This window comes from Fulmarus glacialis, unplaced genomic scaffold (assembly GCF_000690835.1).
Source record: "Fulmarus glacialis isolate BGI_N327 unplaced genomic scaffold, ASM69083v1 scaffold17392, whole genome shotgun sequence".
Taxonomy (NCBI): Eukaryota; Metazoa; Chordata; class Aves; order Procellariiformes; family Procellariidae; genus Fulmarus; species Fulmarus glacialis.
In genome coordinates, this window is record NW_009198876.1 from 55,061 (window position 1) to 76,294 (window position 21,234).

The 21,234-nt window shown below is 36.5% G+C and overlaps 1 protein-coding gene across 1 annotated transcript in view; it reads left to right on the plus strand.

Moving 5' to 3' along the window:
- Positions 1-21,234, plus strand: part of KCNH8 (potassium voltage-gated channel, subfamily H (eag-related), member 8) — a gene marked incomplete at its 5' end in the record, with an annotated part of 78,249 nt that overhangs the window by 44,149 nt on the left and 12,866 nt on the right. The window contains 4 exons of the mRNA XM_009573066.1: positions 12,996-13,034; positions 14,733-15,088; positions 19,012-19,118; positions 20,212-20,288. Coding sequence (XP_009571361.1) covers positions 12,996-13,034; positions 14,733-15,088; positions 19,012-19,118; positions 20,212-20,288 — 579 coding nt within the window. The remainder of the gene's footprint in view (positions 1-12,995; positions 13,035-14,732; positions 15,089-19,011; positions 19,119-20,211; positions 20,289-21,234) is intronic.

Consider the following 21,234-nt stretch of genomic DNA (forward strand, 5'->3'; position numbering starts at 1 on the left):
ACCACCACAAAAACAGGGCTCACCAAATGAGGGAAGATACCGATGGCAGTAGCAAGTGTGCCTGGTCAACCACTCGCTTGCTCTGCTTCACCTAGAAAATACCATGTCTTCATGAACATGCACACAGAAATTAGTTATCTGAGGGTTTACTCTCACAGAATAGTAAGAAGAAGGTTTTCGGAAGTACAATTTGTGGGTATGAAAATATGACCTTTTTTTTTTTAATATAGCATTATTTCTTGGGAATGGTGCTATGGGAGAGTTTGGCAGCTGTGAGACTGTATCTTGCACTCTCTCTCCCTAAGGGAGATTTTACTTTTGCATGTGTCTATGACTTCTGCAGCTTTATGGAAGTTTTGGGTTTGGAGAGCTTTTCCATAGTTAAATGGTAGATTGATTCATTTGAATAAGTCAGTTTCTCACTCTTTTTTTCCTTGGATGTTTTAAATGACTGCAAATTTGCAACTGAATGTGAATTTAATGCTTTTGAAAATGGATCAGTAACAGTATTTAGGATCAGGTGAACTGCAGATTGAAATAGCATGAATTTCCCCACTATGACTTGCCAAGTGCCTTTCAGTCCTGACCTAAAACATGATTGCATTTTCAGCCACAGTCCACCAAAAGTGCCTTAGGTTGTAGATTTCCTAACACTTTAAGCCAGCATTAAAAAGATGAGGCTGCAGAAAGGTGTAGTCCTGATGATCCATTATCTCCTTCCTTGTGCTGTTTGAACTGTTCATTGCACACAAAATTGAATAAGAGATTTGAACTGAATTAAAAGTGGACCAAAAAGGGCCAGAAGTCATCGGGAGTTTCCTGATCCTGGAGTGTCAAAGTTGGATGCTTAGCACTAGATCATGTAGCTACCCTACCCACACAGAAATCTCTAGGAAAATATTTTTTATTTGTTTTCTTGGTTCATTTGCAAGTCTAAGAGTGTATATAATGATCTGCTCCATCTGCATTAAAATCCAAGCAAGGTGTAATGGTGGAAAAGCTCCAGGACTTCCATAGCCATGTCAATTTTCAGTAAAACAAGGAGCAGCTGTAACCAGATTTCCCAGTAACAAGCAGAAACTGTAGCTGTCTGGTTATAGAAAGATTGAAAGTATTGTTTAAGCAATCTTGGAAGAAAAGCTCAGGAGATTTTAACTACAGGAGCTGGCAATCGTGTAACTATTTCAGCCTCTAATGAGTAACAGATAGAGAAAGACACAAAAACAGGGAGATAAAGTTTCAGTGGTTCCTCATGATAGCTCTAAAACCAGCAATCATTAAGTGATTTATGATTACAGCCATTAATCTGTGTGCAATCACACTGGCAGTGCTGTTATGCCATCTTTTTATATATTCTTATCACAGCAAGATGCAAATTACAAAAAAGTTGATTATATGTATTCTGTCCTTTAATTTCTTTGCTGAATTTTGCTCGAGAAACTCGTAACTGTTTTTGAAAATGATTTCAGGACAGTTAGGAAAGGCTAATCTGTTTGGTAGCTGGAGTTGCGACATGAAAACAATTAAGCCATTCAGGTGTTTCAACCAATTTTTCTAGGTCTGTGACTATGATGTCATAGTCATGAAATAGTTTGCTAAGTGACACAGACTTTGACACCCCCCTCGCCCCACCCATATAATTTTGCATTATATATATTACAGATTGCATATATAGCAGGCAGTGAGAGTCAGATATCCGATTTGATAAAGATAAGTACTCATAAGAAGGTTCTTACAACATCTAATACAATTGTACGAAAGAAACTGGAAACAATTTTGCTATCCACCACCAGCCCTGGAAAACATGTGCTATTTTATATATTGAAAGCAGTAGCAGATGTTCATAACTCCGAATAATCCTATGAGAAACTCAGAATAGGTAAACATTTGCGCAATATCTTTGTGGGCTTGGTAACAGTTTATTGTTTCTGATTATTTCTTGTGTCTATGCAGAAGTATCTACAGTGTAGACATCATTATCCATCAAAAAAAACCCCAAAGGCTGGTTATAGCCAGACTGATACAAAGAACAAGAGGCCTCCTTGACACCTATGCCATCCCTCAAGCTGTAATGAAGTCCCAAAGGAAGATAAGACCAATGCAGGCACAATCTTTGACACACTGAAACGCTATCAATATGTGTCATCTTCAAAAAGAAAAGATGACATTCCTGAAAATTCAAAAATCTGTCTTTGCAGACAGGAGTCGTAATTAATAAGAAGCTACTTTTGTTTTGTAGCCTTAAAAGTAGTGTTCTGCCTCTTACAAGAGCTTCCCTTCCCCCTCCCCGCAAAAGGAAGAGAAGCTACTCTCTTTAAAATGAAAATACTCAGTCTCTGAAGCAGGGGGACGGACTGCTTCCTTCAGTGCATCCGCAGTGTAAAGGAAACATAATGACAAAGATTGCACGAGAAAAGTAGTAGATTCTTCCTCCAGTTGGGAACATTGAGCCTTACTGCAGCTTAGCCAGGCTTCTTGATAATTAAATAAATAAATAGACAAATAAATTTTAAAAGGCAACCAAGAAGCAATAAAAACAAAGCATTTTTTTCTCCCCAGAAAGGCATTGTCTGACAAAACAGGGCTTAATTCTTGTCCTTTGGAGAGGCTGGTGTTTAGAATTTATTAAATTTTAATGATTGAGTTGTGGGGGTTTTTAATATAATAAAGCTCAGGTTGCTATTAGCAATACCAAACAAATTACAGGAGATGCTCCTCATTTTCTACTGGGAAACCTGTCAACTGGCCAAACCAATTGTTTTTAAAGGTGAAAACAGCTCTAAGCTCTGGAGCATACAACAGAGGGCACAGATAGGGAAGAAAAATGTCTGCAAATTCTAATCTAAAATATGCTGAGTTTTCTGGGTCATTCCAGCTAAGCATTAAAGAATTATTTTAAGAGCATATATCTAATTCCATCTTATTTCTTTGTAGTTGGTTTATTTCTAGACTTTTATCTGTCTTTGTGCCAATTGGTGGTATAGCTCCTGTAGGCAGAAAAAAGGATAGCAAAAAATGCTTTGAATGCAAGCACAAAATACAGCTGAAAGTCTGCCTAGCCACTGTCTTTTTTTCAGGTAGTAGATTACGTATTTGACATACATTCATTCTTGCCTCTTTAGTCATGCTTCTTCTAGATATTCTAATATAGGTCTGTTGAATTTATGAATGCTGCTTTCCAATATAGTAATAACTCAGAAGGGATTCTATGTTACGTATTTGATTATCTATTATAAATCAGCAATGGAAATAGCATGACATTTCTGATTTTTTTTTAATGCTTCTATTGTCTGCATAATAAATAGTATTTTGCTTTAAAGAAAAAATCAGTTACTCTATTTGCAATTCTATTGATATTAAGAAAAAAAAAGCTTTTTTTTTTAAATAATTGCTTTTAATTTTGGCAAGTGTTGTAAGATGAGAAAAATCTGATAGAAACTTCAGTCACATAATTGCTTATTGATGTGTTTAACTTTCAGAGCCAAAAAAATCCTATTTCTTGAGTATTACCTATGTGTTTATAATAAAACCTATGCATTGAAAAAATTAATTTCCAAACCAACTCTTACTATACTGCTACATTTAGTCATAATTCCTCCACCCCAGCTTAGATCATAGCTCAGCCTGTACACTGCAGGACAATCACAGGTTGCAAAATATGTTTCATAGTAACTAATTTCTGTAGAAGATTTCTCAAATAATCCCAATCACCTTTTTAATAAAGAAGAGGGTTTTGCCATGTTACCCAGCAGCTGTGTAGAAAGAAGTGGCTTAGAAACCTTAGAAAAGTTAAAAAAGCCCTACTTTGACATTTAGAGTGGGGTTGGATAACTTTGAGGAAAACTTGTCATTTTTAAACAAACTTACATGCAGTCAAGCACCCACCCTTTGTCAACAGCTCATCTGGCAGAAGATCATGTACTATTACTGCAGGTGTAACTCACTGGTGTTTATTGTCTGTGGCACAGTAGGTATAAATTCTGCAAAACAGGAGACCAGTCAATGGCAATTTCTGTGTTTCTATACAAGCCTTATTACAACAGGTGGAATAGAGAAGTGAATAAATCACCTAAAGCAAGAGAAGTCTAATACTTTTTCTGCATGATTATGCTGAGGAAAAAAAAAAACAAAACCAAAACCCCTTAGATTCCTGTTTATTATCATTCTCTTTAGTCCCTGTGTGCTTGGCAGCCACACAGAACAAATTCCCATTGTTCTATTAGAAATTCTAAGTGACTGATGGCTGTGCATCCACTGCTTTCTGCCTGTCAGCCACCATATTTCCATTTCTCTTTTATACCTCTTTTGATAAGAGATGGAGTTGCCAAACTTCTCATCTTCTCAGTGATTATAGTATAGGAATGAAGGTGCTCCTCATACTATCAAAAACTGAAATAATTTAAAAACTGTGAACATATAACTAACGTTGAGACATGACTCCTGATGTGTTCACTGGAGTAGGTCTCTCGCCTGCCTCCGTGCATGAACTACTCTGCAATCAGTGCTGCTGTGAAATACTGCTCAGTGCTCTTTCACATTTCACAAGCTACTCAGATTTTTCGTTCATGCTTCTGGGACCACCTGGAATCTTTTTTTCCTTCTTCCCTCTTTCTCCATTGTCCCAAAATAAATTACCCTATTGCTGAACAAGGCAGCACTCATACAACTTCATTTACATAGCTGAACTTCTGTATTTCTATGGAGCAAGTAACAGGATTGTGCAGCTATAGAAGGGCATGACCATTGACAAAAAAACAGAGCAGTTCCTTCACGTTTTACACTTCCTTTCTAATTTTAAATGAATGAGCAGTTTGGGAATGAGCTTTGTCATCTAGCTCTCTGCAAGATATTTCACAGGTCTCCTACCTGCATTCATGACACTAAGCACGTTTGGATGGACCTTTGGCTATTTAAGGGGGATGCTAGTTTCAGGCATCTGATTCTGCTGCAATACCCTCCTCCCTGTGCAGTGTTACAGTCAGTCCTTCCTCCGTTCCCTCACCCTGGCAATTCCCTGCTTCACTCAGCATGGGAGTGGGGCTGACCTGGAGCTGTAGTGCAAGCTGGGTTTCACTCCTTTTTGTCGTCTGCTAATTCATAAAGCTTGTTTACTCACAGTCATTGGTGAGCATGTTGCGTGGTGCCTCTGAGCCATCAGTTCACCCAGTACCCCTCAAGATAATCATCTCACTATCATGTTTCTAATATATCCTTCAATATGGTACACCACTGAGAAATAATGCAATAAGGAAACATGTAATTCAAAAAGGAGAGACTGATACGCCTTTTCTTTTGCTGGCTTGGTGGCCTTTTCATTTTCTTTCCTAGTATCTTTACCTGAAGAATTTTTTTTTGCTGGTATGCTCCTGTCTCAGTTCTGTAGCCTTCAGTCATTCTAATATTTTTGAAAATAACAACACACAGCCACTGATGCTGTCTGGTTTTGTGTCTCTAATAGTTTATTCTTCTGATTTGCAGCCATTTTCCAGTTAGAAGATTCATCCCACCATAACTTATTGATGCAATTATATCATCTTTTCCATTAATATTTTTTTCATTAAATCTTTTTTACAAGTCTTTTCCATTTTACACCTAAAATAAATAGACGATTGGCTATAAGGATGAATCTCACAAGATATGGAAGAGGCCAAAGGGGAGGAGAGGAAAATAACCCATCTCGTTTTTTCTGGGAATATATTACACATATGTGACCCATCCCAAAATTCCTACCCCTCTGGTCACTCTTACTTTTGTGAATGGGTTAAGAGACAGGAATTATGATCATTAGTTATATATTATTTACAACAAGACTATTCAACGCATATCTCTAATTAGGATTTTCACAATTGGACTTTAGCACTTTCTTGACAGATAAAAACAATTTTCACTGTAACTAGAATTAAAATGTTTAAATAAGTGACAAAATTCTACTTCTAATTATAGCTTTTGAGTCATTTTGAGCACTTTCCATTCTCATTCATTTCACTTCCTGGGATTATTGCATTCTGCATCAAATTATAAAGAGGGTTACATGTTGAAAAAAAAATCCAGGCTAGCAAAGCAGCTTATTGATGTTTTTAGACTGTGGTGTGAGGAGGGTATAAAACACTGTCTCAGAGTTTTAGCCAGGAAAAGCTCCTGGCTGTCAGAGAGTATTGCCTTGGAATCTAACCATATTTCTATTTTAATTACACAGGGATGCTAGATGATAACTTTTTCCAGTATGTTTCACTGTGCCTTAGGAAACACAATAATGTAACTTTTACAATATTAACAGTATAACTTTATCTCTACATTAGAAAAAAAAAAAGGAAAATAAAATTAATCCTGATGTATCTTAACCTTAAAATGATATGAATTTAGAGGGTGGATATTTTTTTTCCATAACTGCTTTTATTTTGCATTGATATAGCAATGACCAGATAGTGGCCTTAAATTTAGAAGCATTCTTACAGTAACCTATCCTTTTATTATTCTGTGTAAAGTAAGACTAATTTATGAAGGAAATTATAATACTTACCACAATTTTTTCTATAAGGACACTGGTTCTGAAGGCACAGACTACCTTGAGATGTAATGAGCATGTCAGACGGGCTTATATGGTAAAGTTCCTATATCACTTGCAGAGTCATTATAACCTCAGGCTATATGCTGAAATGTGTGAAATTAAATATGATGTAGTCTTTGAGCAAACTCTCTATAATCAGTGCAACTTGTGTAGCAACTAGGCATTCTACATGGATACAAGTATCTGTCTCAATTTTATTGAGCTGGCAGCATTTTTAGTGCAATTTTTTTAAACATGATAGAATAGTAGAATAGTTGAGGTTGGAAGGGACCTCTGAAGATCACCTAGACCCCCATCCCTCTGTTCAAAGATATGAAAGCATATAAAAATGAAAACCAAAAATCATTTATGTACAAATGCACTTTAAGATTTTACTGATATAAAAACAAATATATCAGCATATTTTTCTTTTTAATCATCTATACCTTCACTCAGTAAAACCAGAGCTACAGAAGCTACTTATATAAGTGTAACTAAAGTTCTGTTGAACATTTAGTTCCTACCTAAGACATAAAGATCAATTCTTCAATGCTGTGATGAATAATAACATGATTGTACTAACAAATATATACATACAGTATATACATATATACTGTATATACAGTACAGTACTGCATATATAGAAAGTATTCAGAGACAGGCTCCATTGATAATCACACTATGTTCATTCCTTCAGCAAAACTGATATTGGATTTCTCTGACACTGGGTTTGGGTTTATATCATGATACTTTGAAAACTGAAGCAATTTTATTCACTTATTGAACGTCCATGTTGTCTTAGTTTCTAACCTATGCAGTACTTCTTGAGTAACAAAGCTGCCAAGAGCTCCCAAAAGCTACATGCTCAGCTTTTCTGTATTATGCATATATAGAAAACCAAATTGCATCTCAGGGGAAGGAAGTTATGATGGCTCTCTTACTTAACAAGGTTATATACTTAGACATCTGTTGATATCTTCACATGCCAGGACATGACTTCTTGCCCGGAGGTGAAATCATGCGAATCGCTTTCACAGGTACTGTAAGTCTGCTGTCTTCCCCAAAGTTTTAACTCTGAATATGTCTAGGGGCCAGATATGTGCTCAATTTGCACTTTTTTTCCTTCTGGGAGAATTGACTAGAGGTTAATCTACTGATCAGGTTGCCACCCAAAAAGCAAAATGTACATTATTTAGAAGAAATGTTTCTGAGAAGGAAAAAAAAAAAAAACCAACATATTTTAAAATAAGGAAAGAGTTTATGCCTGTTCCTGCCTTCTTCTTTGTAAGGTTTACTCTGAAAGCCAGACAAAGCTGGACTTTCTTAAAAATTCTCCACAGATATGTTGCTGTCCTCAGTGAGTCACTTTATATTAACATTCGTCCCACTGACTTGGCCTCTGAGTGCTAGCAAAACAGCTGGGCAACACTGGGGATGCTTGGAAATAGGCAACTGACAGGTAATAAAATTCTTTTTCGAGATCCACTTCATTGTCTTTCTTTTCTTTTCAAGAGCCTCTCTGAAGTTAGATACACATATTTACATAAAAAGTAGTATGAAGTTTCATTTAAAGATAAAGCTAACAATATAAACATAAAAGTAACTCTTCCACAGCATAAACATCCTTGAGTTGAGGAGTCTAATTGGATATCAATCCACAAGGCCAGTCCTACAAATATTTACAAGCCTGTGTGAAATCTCAGAGTTGCATGAAGTTAAGAATATACCTAAGTATTGTCAGTAAGGGGAAGAATTTTGAGTTTTATTGCTTTGCAAGTTGTTAGCATTCATGGTAATTTCTATTAATATTACATAATTACATGACTGTAATCAAACTGTAGGAATATTAAGAAGTATATCTTTTGTCTACAGTAACCTGCAAGCTTTTCCAAAAACGCAACCTGCCAGAGCAATGTACAATCAGTGCCAGGTCTATTGCCTATTTTAACAATTGATCCTTTTGTCTTCTTCTGACCTTATTGACAGTCAATTCCTTAATTTTTTTTTTTATTTTTATTGGCACAGGTTTGCTATGAAACATATATGTTCAGAGCAATTTGGGACACTATTTTTTTCTCCTATTTTGGAGTGGAGAAGAGGAAAGTAAGAATATAGAAGTAAAAATGGCAAATTATACCAGCCATATTTATCATTTATTTGATTCTTGATTTGGAGCAAGTGACAGAGAGGTTAGTGAGAGCTTCTGTGACATGATTTATCTTTTTAACATGAAATGCCATAGATCCTGTATTGTTAATAAAACAATCAAAGTATAATTAAAAATTTTTGCTAATGAATGCAGTGAACTTAACATCCAGGTTTTAAAGAAATACATGAAAAATAAGCTTTTAATACTAAATATAAAAGCTCATGTGAGAAATTTGAATCCAATGAAGTATTAATTCACAAAAAACTTATCCAAAGCTACCCACAACCAGCCAGTTATTAAACACTTGTCCTAACTTCACAGGCTACAATAATTTATTCAAAAGATAGGAATGATGTGGGATAATGACTTAAAAAAAAATTGCAGAGCTCATGGCAGTTCACAGTTATTGGTCACCTAGGATAAAATACTGGTGACAGGTCTGCTGTTCAACTTTTGCTGCTAATTCAATATAGTCTACACTGTAAGTAGAATCAGAGAATGCTGAAAGCATCTACTTCCACAAAACACATTTTCTTTATATCTCCATTAAGTAAGGAAAAGAGATAAGAATAAACCTAAGAAAATATAGGAACAAGCCAATGAACTATAGAAAGTCTTCAAAAGAAAAAAAAAAAAGAAAAAGAAGGGGTAAATTGCTTAGTAAATGTAGACATAAAACAATTATATCTAACCTGAGAAACTCTTTGCAAGTGATTGACTCCTTTGTGATTTAAAGGATTTGTGATATTTCATTGAAAAATTTCCTGATTACGGAAAACTGAGGCCTGAACACATGTGAGGCATTAAGCTTTTCAGCGGTACAATAATCCCTTGTTATGTATTTGTATCTTTTCCATTACCATACAGTAAATTTGCAAAGAATAGAACATACGGCATGCGTTCTTGTTTTTTTTCCCCCACACTGCCAATGTTCCTAAATGTGTTTTTCCTGTTTCCAAATGCTGACTAAGAACATTAAAATTCTAGTTTGATTTCAAATCTTTTCCTGAAAGTGTATTTTATCCTTTTGACTCCTCAGATACAAAGAATTATTCATATATTTTAGGACCAAAGAGTTACAAGCAAATCAGTGAAATTTTGTTTTCTATTTTTGTTCCTACTTCTCATGAAGGCAACAGGAATCAGGCCAGTAAAAGCTGATAACATTCTTCTGAGCCCAAAAATGTAAATTTATTTAGCCGGACATTTAATGTATTAATCCCAAATTTAGCTGCATCTCTATATTTCTCTTCTTAGGGTTTTATAACTGGACTTAATCTTGAATTATTGTACAGCTAATTACCTGGTTTGGCCGCAGTTCCTGGTAGAGATTCATCTATTAAAGACTACTGTATCTTCACCCGGGAAAAATCTTCAGATCACTGGCTTTCAACAGCAAACCACCAGTATTTTTAGATGGGGAAATGTTCTTTTTGTGCTTATAATAAGCAATGATAAAGATTACTACATTTTTAAGTTCTATATATTAATATATTAAACAATTACAAGGTTATAGATTTGAGATTACATACATGGAAGAATTTTATATGAGTCTGCTTTTGGTATATGATCTAGTATTGTTTTATCTTGTGAAATTAAATTTAATAGCTGATTTCACAAGACATAAAGAGACACCAGGGCTGAAATTAAAAATTGAATTAGACCCTTTGACAGTATTTCACACAACTCATGCTAACATCAGTCTTTTTTTGTTTTTTTTTTTTTTCCTAATACATAGCAGGGAAAATACCGTGTTTTTCTTTCAGCAGCCTTTATCCTTTAAGAGTTGTACTTCATTTTAAAAGACTAAAATGTGAGCTATTTTCATCCTCTTTTCTTTTTTTCATGAGAAAAAAAGCATTTTATAGAAGGCTACATCAGTGTGTTGCCCTAAATAAAAGGTTTTAGCAGATCAGAAACTAGGACAGCACCTCATAATTATTTATTCTAATAATACATTTTTACAAAGATAAAGCTATGTGCATGGTGAGGTCTTTAAATTTACTGTTCTTTGACCGGCTTTGTCCTTGTTCTTGTGTTGATCTTTCCTTTTTCTCTTTGAGAATGGTATTTTTGCAGGGAGAGAAGAAGGGAGTTGCTGGAGGAGGTTTAAAAGCCAAACGCTTGAGAATTCTCTCTGGTCACAGATTAATTATAGTTTCTTTTACCAACTTTCAACTACCATGCCATAAAGTCCAGGCCCCTGTTTTATGTGTGCAAGGTACGGTGTTCAAAGTTACAAGCAATAAACATGGCTGCAGTGTATTAATAGAGAAGCAATTACAACACTCTTTACTGTGATTTCTGTGCTACGGAAAAAATAGTTTATAGGTCTAGAGTTTATCTAAAAGTATCAATTTATCCAGACTGAAACCGTCCCTGGTGGGTTAAAGGGGGTCAGTTTGGGGAAATGAAAGAAGAAAGTCTGATAAGTAGTTTCCCACATCACCTGCTCCCTCTTCATATCTATCCTTCTTTTCAGCTACCCTTCCTTCCAAAGACTCTCCTTCCCCTCCCTGCAAAAAACAACCTGCCTTCAAAAAATCCCTTTACCTTGCTGTTGGTAAGGTCATAAGGCAAAAGAATGCTGCCACTACCCCCATTTCCTCTGCAGTGAGGAAAAAAAGCGAGGAGAAATCCTTACCCACATTACAAACTACAAATGACAAGTCACTTCTAAAGCCTTCAGCAGGCAAACTCATACGTTCTAAGATCTTTAATGTTCATACTGCACCTGTGCCTAGAAGCCAAACAAACTGATGCCCTGGGCACTATTGTAAATTAATCTTCTTAAACATATGTGCAAAGTGAGCCATTCTGACTCAATTATTCTATTATTCTATTCTATTATTCCTAATTCTGACTTTAATATTTTAGTATATTTCCAGTTTCTTGTTCTCCTGAATCTTGAAGGAGATGGTGTTTCTTCAATTGGCATAGATTACAGTGCGAGTTGGGAGATTTCAGTATCTGAGATCTCGTCCTCTACTAACATCATCTAGTACTGTATCTAACTCAGGAAGAACACAGCAGTTATTTTATTCACACAGCCTAATTATTGCAGTTGTTCTGTTTGGCAGTTATTAGAGTGTTATTCTAAATTTACTGATACGCCTCCTAATGGCTTGGCTGTTGTGGAGTAGAATTTCTGCTTACACAAATTTAAATAATGTGTATTTGTATGTTATACCACTACTAGTACTCTCACTTTATGAGCAATTACAAAACAGTTTTCAGGTTAACCTGAAAGACTTGTGAAGAAGAAAAAAAAAAGGAAAAAAAAAACCCAACCACAATTATTTTTTCCAAATCTGTGCCTAAAATTTGTGTATTTAGGAGTTCTGAAGACTTTTATCAAACAAACTGGGAAGTCCAAATGACTTCCAGAAAGGCTTAACTTCTTCTACCTCAGTTTGGAGAAAAATAAACTGATGCTACATATTTTAAATTGATGGGTGCTAAGCACTTTTTATCTTGATATGTAGGTTTAGGAAAGCTGAAAATCACTTCTGAAAATTCTACCTGGAAGACTAAAATTTTCATATAAATACAGCATGTAGGCTGTCAGAAAATTGCCTGTGGTCAAGGTGTAGACATTCAAATAAACAACAGAATGTTCATAACAAATATTATTCAGCAGTTCCAGTGGATTTTATTAGAAGTAGTTACACATTAAACTTGCATGATTTTTTCTTCTTTTCTTTTGTTTTGCTTTCTGTTTAATCCAAGAAGGGAAAATGTCACGGCCTTGAATAGCTGTTAGGCACGTATCTCCCTCAGGATTATATTGGTCCTACTTGCTTCAGTCCCATCACTGCCTTTGAAAATTCCCTAAAGATGCTACAGTTAGTTAGATCATCTACATGTAAGGACTAGGCTGGCACAGGAGCTAAAACTACAAAGAGGTAGGGCCAAAGCAGAGCATGTTCCTGCATGGGATTCCATCAAACCAGCACTGAAACCCACCAGGCATACATTCACCCATCAACATTCATTCACAGATTTGGAGCCTTAACCCAAATTTTTATTAAAGTAAAATGTTATTTTTGCAGGAACTATCTTTTTAATAAAAAGAAAACAATTCTTTTTGGTTTTTCTCACAGCATCTGTTTCCAGGGAGTGTCCTTATTTCAGTGCTATTTAATTTAATAGTCAGCATTTAATTTAATACAGCTGTTTTATCATGAGATTTTTTTTATTGTATCAATATAAATGTTTTGGTTTAAATGTTTGTATGCTCTTGGAAGCCAATACTGTGCAGATGCATATATTTGCTACTTTTTTGTTTTGTTTTTTCAGGTAATATCAAAATTATCAAACAAGTCTACGCTATCTCAGGTATGTTAGTCACATTTTAAATATGCCAAGCTTGACTTTGAAACACGCATAGAGTTATGGCCACAGCAAAGCTGAAAAAACTCCAGCTGACTTCCGTGGTTTCAGAATGAGACTTTAAATAGCATTCTGCAGATAGTTCTGCCACTGTCCATTTTATGAGTAGCAGCCTATGATCTTTTCTTCCAGGTGCTGGATTTGGATATCCTACTACAGCACCTGCATTTTAAATACATGGTTACCTAAGCCACAGTTTTCAATATGGGTATCGCTTATTCTCTATAGAGTATAGGCTGTGCCAGGTCCTGTACAATTTGATCATTATGACAGCCTTCAGATGACTATTACGGTTGATGACAAGGTTATTACATTTTATATAGACAGGTCTTTTGCCACTGTTTTAAATTCTTACCTTTTCATACATCTCAGATGGAAAGGACCTAGTTCACTAAATCTGTCACTGTATGCTAAGAGAAAAACATTGACTCAATCGAAGTGTACTGTAGCACACAGCAAAATTAAACCCATGTTGCAAAACATTTAGACAGATACTAATAGGGGCTTAGAACACTTGGATAAATTCCCCAAATCTGCATTTTCACCCAGCCAATCTTACTTGGCCTGAATATGGGAAATTTGACTATACAAGCTCATCTGAGCTTTTCTATCTAAAGTTAACAGTGCCTTAATCAAGCTTGATTAAGAGGACTAGCCTGAAAAAAAATGAATAGCAACCTTTTCTGAAATCATGAAGTTGCATTTGGCTGTACTCTTCACTGAGATGTGTGGAGTTTGTTAATTTGACCTGGAACCTGATTCTGCCTTAGTCCATTCACCTACTACCAATAAATACAGTAAGTTGTACCATGGGAATAAATGGAACTATTTTTGAGTTAGGGCCTGATCCTGACATGAGCTCTATCTTGGCATGTCTCAGCGCTCTTAACCAGTGTATTTTGTCACCATGAAACAATAACAAACAATACATTGCTCTCTTACACTGTGTTTTAATTAGTACATAAAGTACAGAACCCAGGTCTATGTTGCCTCTAAATTGCCTTGGTTCCAACATTGAGCATTCAAATTGTGTTTTTTTTAAAACCAGATGTAGCTCTGCTTTTCATTGACTCAGTTCTGAAGTTGACACTGTAATACCACTGATGCATTAACGGGACTTTGCATAAACTGAAAAATCTGCCTACTATCCCAGCAGTGGTTTCAGTTACAACAACTAAGAAGGATACAGAGGACATTCGGGCTTGAGCTGAACTGGTTCCATATGAAAATGTGGTATTATATGAATTACCAGCCTCAGTTCTTTCCCTTGCTCCACCAGGAGTCTGAGTGTGTAACATTCAAAAGAAATACTGCCTCAGTAAAGCAAGATTAATCTATTCAAGTGTACATATGGCATGTGGCTTGCAAGAACTAGTCAAGTAATCTTTCTCGGTAACAAAATATTGCAGTGAGTTCACTGGCTATGTTGCTAGTGACCTTTTTTAATTTGTATTTTTCTCATGTATGCACATATAATATAGTTGAAGAGGGACGCTATGGAGGAGTTCCAAAAGAGCCATCTTTAATGAGAAATGAAAGCTGTGCTAGATCTGGGTTTGTTCCAGTATGAACACCAGAAGAAATTGTGTTTCTGCAACATCAGGCTCTGAATTTTACAGTAGTATGTATTGTCTGCTATTTTAGACAGAGCTCAAGGGAAACGGAAATATAAAGAGGAGACTCCCTTCAATTGTGGAAGATGAAGATGAGGATGAGGAGGGAGAAGAAGAGAGCAGCACCCTTTCACCAATCCATACAAGAAGCACAAATTGTTCTCAGCAGAGGAAGGCTGGAAGCAATAAAAGCCACCTAGGGAGAAACTTGAAGCAATTAGCCTCAGGAACGGTGCCCTTTCATTCACCCATCCGTGCTTGCAGTTCAAACCCCTCAAGAACCAAACATGAAACGGAGCTCCATTACTACTCCAGAAGGAAGGAGAAAAACCTTAAGTTACATCTTTCGGCATTGACCACCAGTGGTCCACCTGACCTGAGCCCAAGGTAATAGTTATGAGTGGTTATTTTCTTCTCTATCATGTAACTCCTATTAAAAATATCATGATTGTAACTCTATAAAATATTTCTTTTTTTTTTTAATAGTTGATACTTTTGTTCATCCCACAGAGAAGGAAAAGTTCTCGTATTGGAGGAACTGTTACACACTATGCAGAACTGTTATGACTTCAGGACATTATTGAGAAATTAAGTATTTCTACCAGCAAAAAGGGAAAGTATTGAGCAATTACAAAAATGACTATTTGAATAGTCTGGCTTTATGATATCATTTTGTCCATCTCTAATAATATGCATTCCCACAATAGCACTGTGAAACATTCCGAGTCCATCAGAGAGATAGCAATTTGGAAAGCAAGGAGGTGATAATACAGGATAGTTGTGCAAATACAAAAATTACTGGAGTATAGAACTATAATGGAATTGCCTACAATTTTAGAAAATATTTAGAGGTTTCTTACATTAGAGAAGAGAAACCTGATAATGCAAGTTATGTAGAGAGTAAATATGGAGTTGAGAAAATCTGTTTTGCTGTGACTTTTAACATAAACAAGAGTCATATAATAGTTTACTGTGGTATTATTAGTGTATAATTTAAAATATTTTAATTTTTATTTGTACATTTCTTGTAAGGTGATTTATGTATCTTATTTCTAAATTGCTGCAACATAATAATTAACTATTAATCAAAAATTTTGGGATCAGTTCTTTACAGAAATCACAATCACTTTTTCATATATGAGGAGCTGCAGCAGTTGATCTTCCAGTTCAAGTTTTGGTTTCTATAATTTGAAGTATCTTACACATTTGAGAACTTCCTTTATTCACTCGAGGCAGAGTGGTAGTTTCAGCAACTTGCCATTGCAAACATGAAATAGCCACAGCTTGACCAATATTTGTTTAGCTCTGTCAAGGCACCTGTCCCTAAGGATGCAATCATAAAAAGGACACGGACATATAGAAATCTTTCCCTCTCATCGTGTAGATGATCATTACAGCTACATTTCAAATAGGGGCAGGATACAAACTGATTTTAGTTTTGTTGATATAGGGGAAAAAAATGTGTGGAAAACCAGGTTCTACACTAGCAAAATTGAAATGCATAGCGGATATTTTCTCATTACTTTCATAGATCTCATATGAATTTGGTTCAGGTCAGCTATGAATAAAGGTCATTATCATTTGCATAAGAAGTGGTAATTCAGGGAAAAGCTACCTTTCATATTTTCTGCTGAAATGTAATCTTGTTCATTATTGTTCTGAACATATGCAGCCAGACATTGGCACACAAGGCTGCAAGAGCAAATGTGAAACAAGTATTGTTACATATATTATTATTTCCTATTTCCATTCATAATTTTATAACTGCAGAATAATCCTTTAATAGCCTGGAGAACTGGCCCAAGATGTATGTGTTTTTCAGGCTTTCTTTTCCAGCCAAAACACTTTATATTATTTCCCAAAATGAGTTCATATTATCAGAACATTTAAACTGACAAGCCAAAACCACTTTAAAAAGAGCCTTAAATGTTTCTTAGTAAGTATTAAAGAGAAAATAAGACCTTAATTAAGATCCTCGCTTTTGTTTGCTGTTGGACAGCAAGACTCTGATTCAAATGTCCAATCAGTGCAGTTGTGAGGTGTATAACCTTACTTTGTCAAAAGAATATACTTTGTCTGCTTAAGAAACTTATTCTGCTGTGGATGTTCCCTAGAGCAGGCCAACCAGAACTCTTCACCGGTGCTTCAGGTTCTTTCCTTGTACACCACAGTGAATGCAATAAAGCACAGAGACTGGGTAAAATACTTAAAAAGTTCTTGCTGTAATGAATAGAAGCCAGCATCCTAACTTCTAGGATACAGTCACAGTCTTCCCAATCACTTTTTGGGTACTACCTATGAAGTAGAAGAGCATCAAAAGGAAGAAAGTGTAAGTGATAATAAAGGGAGGTGGCATTTATGCATTTGAATCTCCTCAGACCCACATGGACGAGTGTACTCTGGCCCTGATCAGCTGGATAAAAGAGGTCACATGTTAATCTCTTCTGACCTTTTGGCTTCTAGGAGTGGAGGTGTCTGTCTTCAGAAGAAAATTCAGAGCTGTACAATAGCTAATTCAGAAAGGGGTGAGACTTACCAATTATTTTTGTCCCCTCATGTTTTCAACTCGCCAGATTATGTTGCTTCACAGCCAGTTCCTTGCATATGAATAAGCATCTTGCCCATTATGTATTTCCCACATAGAAGCCTGTCTTTTGGCTCTCCAGAACTAGCTATTTTTGCTAATATGGTTTCTTTTTAGTCTGAATCTTTAAACACTTTAAAGAATATAGCGTCTATAAATTCCAAGTCACGTCCGAGTAGGTTTTCCCCTGTGTGCTTAAAAGGCAGTTAAAATGTTAGCATTTTATATAATTAGAAATCTCTACAAAAGGGATATTGGTGTTTAAAATTTGCTTTTTGAAGCAGTGAGACCAGATGACATTAAATAGGTTTTATAGCAAATTTCAAACAAAGTAATCATTCAGGTTTTCAGCTTCAGATAACAGCATAGGCCAGAGCAGCTGAAGCACCACATTTGAGTCTCATCTCCTCCAGAAGCTGGTTAAGATTAGAGTGAAGTCTAATAACATCCAGCTGGCATCATGACCACTCAGACATGACACAGAGCCCTAAACCCACATGAAGAGCCAAGAAGGACAAGAATATATGGTATGTGCACAGAGCTCTAAGTTACCTGGGTCTTTCAAGCCAAATACATCATAGATATCTGTGTTGTCTGTTCTTCCTCTCTCCAAACATTTCCAGTCAAGAGGTTTGCTTGAGAATCTCCTTATTAGATGTAAAGTCTGATTTCCATCATCACAAAGTTATCATCGTTGATTGAGAAGCCAAGAACTGTCTGCTTTAGCCTTTCCAGATTAGTATTTAACTCATCTGCCTACTGTAAGACGAATTCTGAATCTGGTGCCTGGACAAAACAAGCAATTGATGCTCCACGTCTGTCAATTGGCAGCTTTCTGAGTCACTTTCATTGACTTTAAAACAGTTCTCTTTATAGCACAATTTATTATAAATGAGAAAAAAAATATTCATAATTATATATTTTTAATAATGTGTATTGATTCCTCCCATCTGATACCAGTGTCTATTCTTTGTATGCAGCACTTGATTATTGTATAAAATGCTTCATTTTTTTTTCTTTGGATTTCTTGACATTGCAAATTGGAGGTCAACTGCAATGCATGAGTAGAAATAACTGACAAAAATGCCTTTTCTAGTAGTTAGATCCAATACCAATACTAATGTAACTGGGACATTGCAGGCTGGTCTACACATCTTCCTATACCCAATTTGCAAACAAGATTGCTCTGCCTGAGCTAATTCAACCAAATTTGAGAATAGCTATTTGCATGGCAAGAACACTTTTGACTGTGGTTTACAGAGATGCTTTCATAAATATATTATGTTCAGACTTAGGCTCTGCCTAAGTTAGCCTAATATAAGAGCCTGACTGTTATGTGCAGGGAGATTTAAACTTCACAAGAGCATAGTGAAGCATCTTTTGTTTGTGTAGAAGAAAGAATGGCAACAGATTACTTCAGATATGAAAAGCAAACTATATGCAGTACAGGTTTTGTTAGGACCCAGAATACATTGCAGGAGTCATGAAAATTTTGAAACTTCAATTAATTATGCTTGGCCTCACATTCCTTCCTCTAACAGCAGGTTTAATCTTCAGTGACTCACAAGAAGTTATGCCAATATAATAGGTTTTACTTTTCTCTAAACTTAATGTTGTGCAAAATTTACCATTGCTTAAAAATGTGCCCTTTAGGAGTAATTTTGACAACATAATTATGAGTGTGATGTTTATGAAACTGCTCCATCACTCCGATTTTTCTCAACAGAATTGTTGATGGGATTGAAGATGGAAACCATAATGAGGAAAGCCAAACCTTTGACTTCAGTTCTGATCAGCTCAGGCAGGAGTCCAGGTTATCTCCTACAATTGGAGGTGAGTTTTGCCTGGGAAAATCACTCTTTAGAGAAAACAGTTTTCATAACTGCTTTTTGTTCCCCCTTTGTTTCTTCGATTCTCAGAAGTGGCATAAATGGATTTAACATATATCTCTACCTCCAGTACCATTTGAGTACCAGAATTGTAACTGTAGAAGAATACAACAGGGTCCCCAAAGGCCATTTGTTGTTTTCCTGCTAACAGTCAGTCATGATGAAACAGCTTGCAAGGAGTACTGTATTTTCATGCACTATATTTTACCAGCAGTATTGCAGGATCAGCCAGGAGCCTCATGCTCCCAAACCTTTGGGCATGGAAGGTACTAAACACAAGGACAAAATTCAACATAAAAACATTCTAATACCAAATTAAAAAAAAAAAAAAAAAAAATCATAAAGAGCCATATGCAAACTTCGCTCTGAATTTTTGTTAAAGATATTTACGGAAGTGGAAGAGTACGGAAGTACCTAGATTTTTAGAAGTAAGAGAGTGAAAACCTTGAATAGCAAGAGGTTTTAGAAGCCTTAAATGACCCACAGCCTGAAAAGGTTGGTAAAATAGCATCACAGAGGAATAGAGCACGTCAACATAGGAAAAAAAAAAAAAAAAAAAAAAAAAGAAAGAGACAGAGGGGGAGACCAGTGGACTAATGCTGAAGTGACTCAACTAGTGCAGCTCAGACTGTTTCCAACATCCCCTCTTTTACGAGTAAACAGTCCTCACATAGCTATGTACCTTTTGCATAGAGGCTATTAGGACACTTTTTGTTCCTTTTGAAGCCAAACAGAAAAGTAATAATAGAAGCTTAATTGTATCTCTGACTTTTAAAAACAGTTGACGTGTCACACGGTTGGCACCAGGGTTGTCATTTTCAGTCCTTTCAGGTTCAGACTAAAGACAGCAGTATGAACTTTATTTGTCGCACTTTTCTTACACATTATACACTGAATATTAAACAGAAGATTTTATTTTCATTCGATCCAAGTGCAAACTAGATTTAAATTTAAAGCGTTGGATTAGTGCAAGAATAGCATTGCTGTTTCCAAGTTATTATACTTCTCTCATTTACAAGCATTTGAATTATTTTCAGAGGCTGAAATTGGTGCTGCTGTGCTTGTTATCAAAGCAGAAGAGACCAAACAGCAGATCAGCAGGCTTAATGATGAGGTAACGAGCTTTTGTGGGGGTTAGAGGATATTAACCATGATTCAAGGAATGCTGGAGAAAACTCAGAAAACTTGGGAATATAATAAATGTGTGAAAAACGAGTTTGCAAAACTGGATGGGTGTGCTGGTTTTGGCTGGGATAGAGTTAATTTTCTTCACAGTAGCTAGTATGGGGTTACGTTTTGGATTTGTGCTGAAAACAGTGTTGATAACACAGGGATGTTTTAGTTACCGCTGAGCAGTGCTTACACACAGCCAAGGCCTTTTCTGCTTCTCCAGCGAGGAGGCTGGGGGGGCACAAGGCGTTGGGAGGGGACATGGCTGGGACAGCTGACCCCAACTGACCAAAGGGGTATTCCATACCGTATGGCATCATGCTCAGCATATAAAGAAGAAGGAAGCAGGGCACGTTTGGAATGATTACATTTGTCTTCCCAAGTAACCGTCACATGTGACGGAGCCCTGCTTTCCTGGAGATGGCTGAACACCTGCCTGCTGATGGGAAGTAGGGAACGAATTCCTTCTTTTGTTTTGCTTGCGTGCGTGGCTTTTGCTTTTCCTATTAAACTGTCTTCATCTCAACTCACGAGTTGTCTCACTTTTACACTTCCGACCTCTCCCCCATCCCACTGGGGGGGAGTGAGCGAGCAGCCGTGTGGTCTTACTTGCCGGCTGGGGTTAAACCACAACAGCCCTTTTTGGCACCCAACATGGGGCCTCTTCAGCACTCATCACCTCCTCCTCTGGCAATATTCCGAAATCTTTGCCTTCTGGCCTGTTCGTGATCACCTCCAAGATTCCTGGGCGACTGGGGTTTCCTATTCGGGCCCGTTGTGTGATCAGTGCGACCCACTTACCCCACGTAGCATCGGTTGCATAATGTGTAGAGGGGACCTTCCCTTTGAACATCCAGCCCAGCACCGGCAGTCGGGGTGCCAGGAGACGC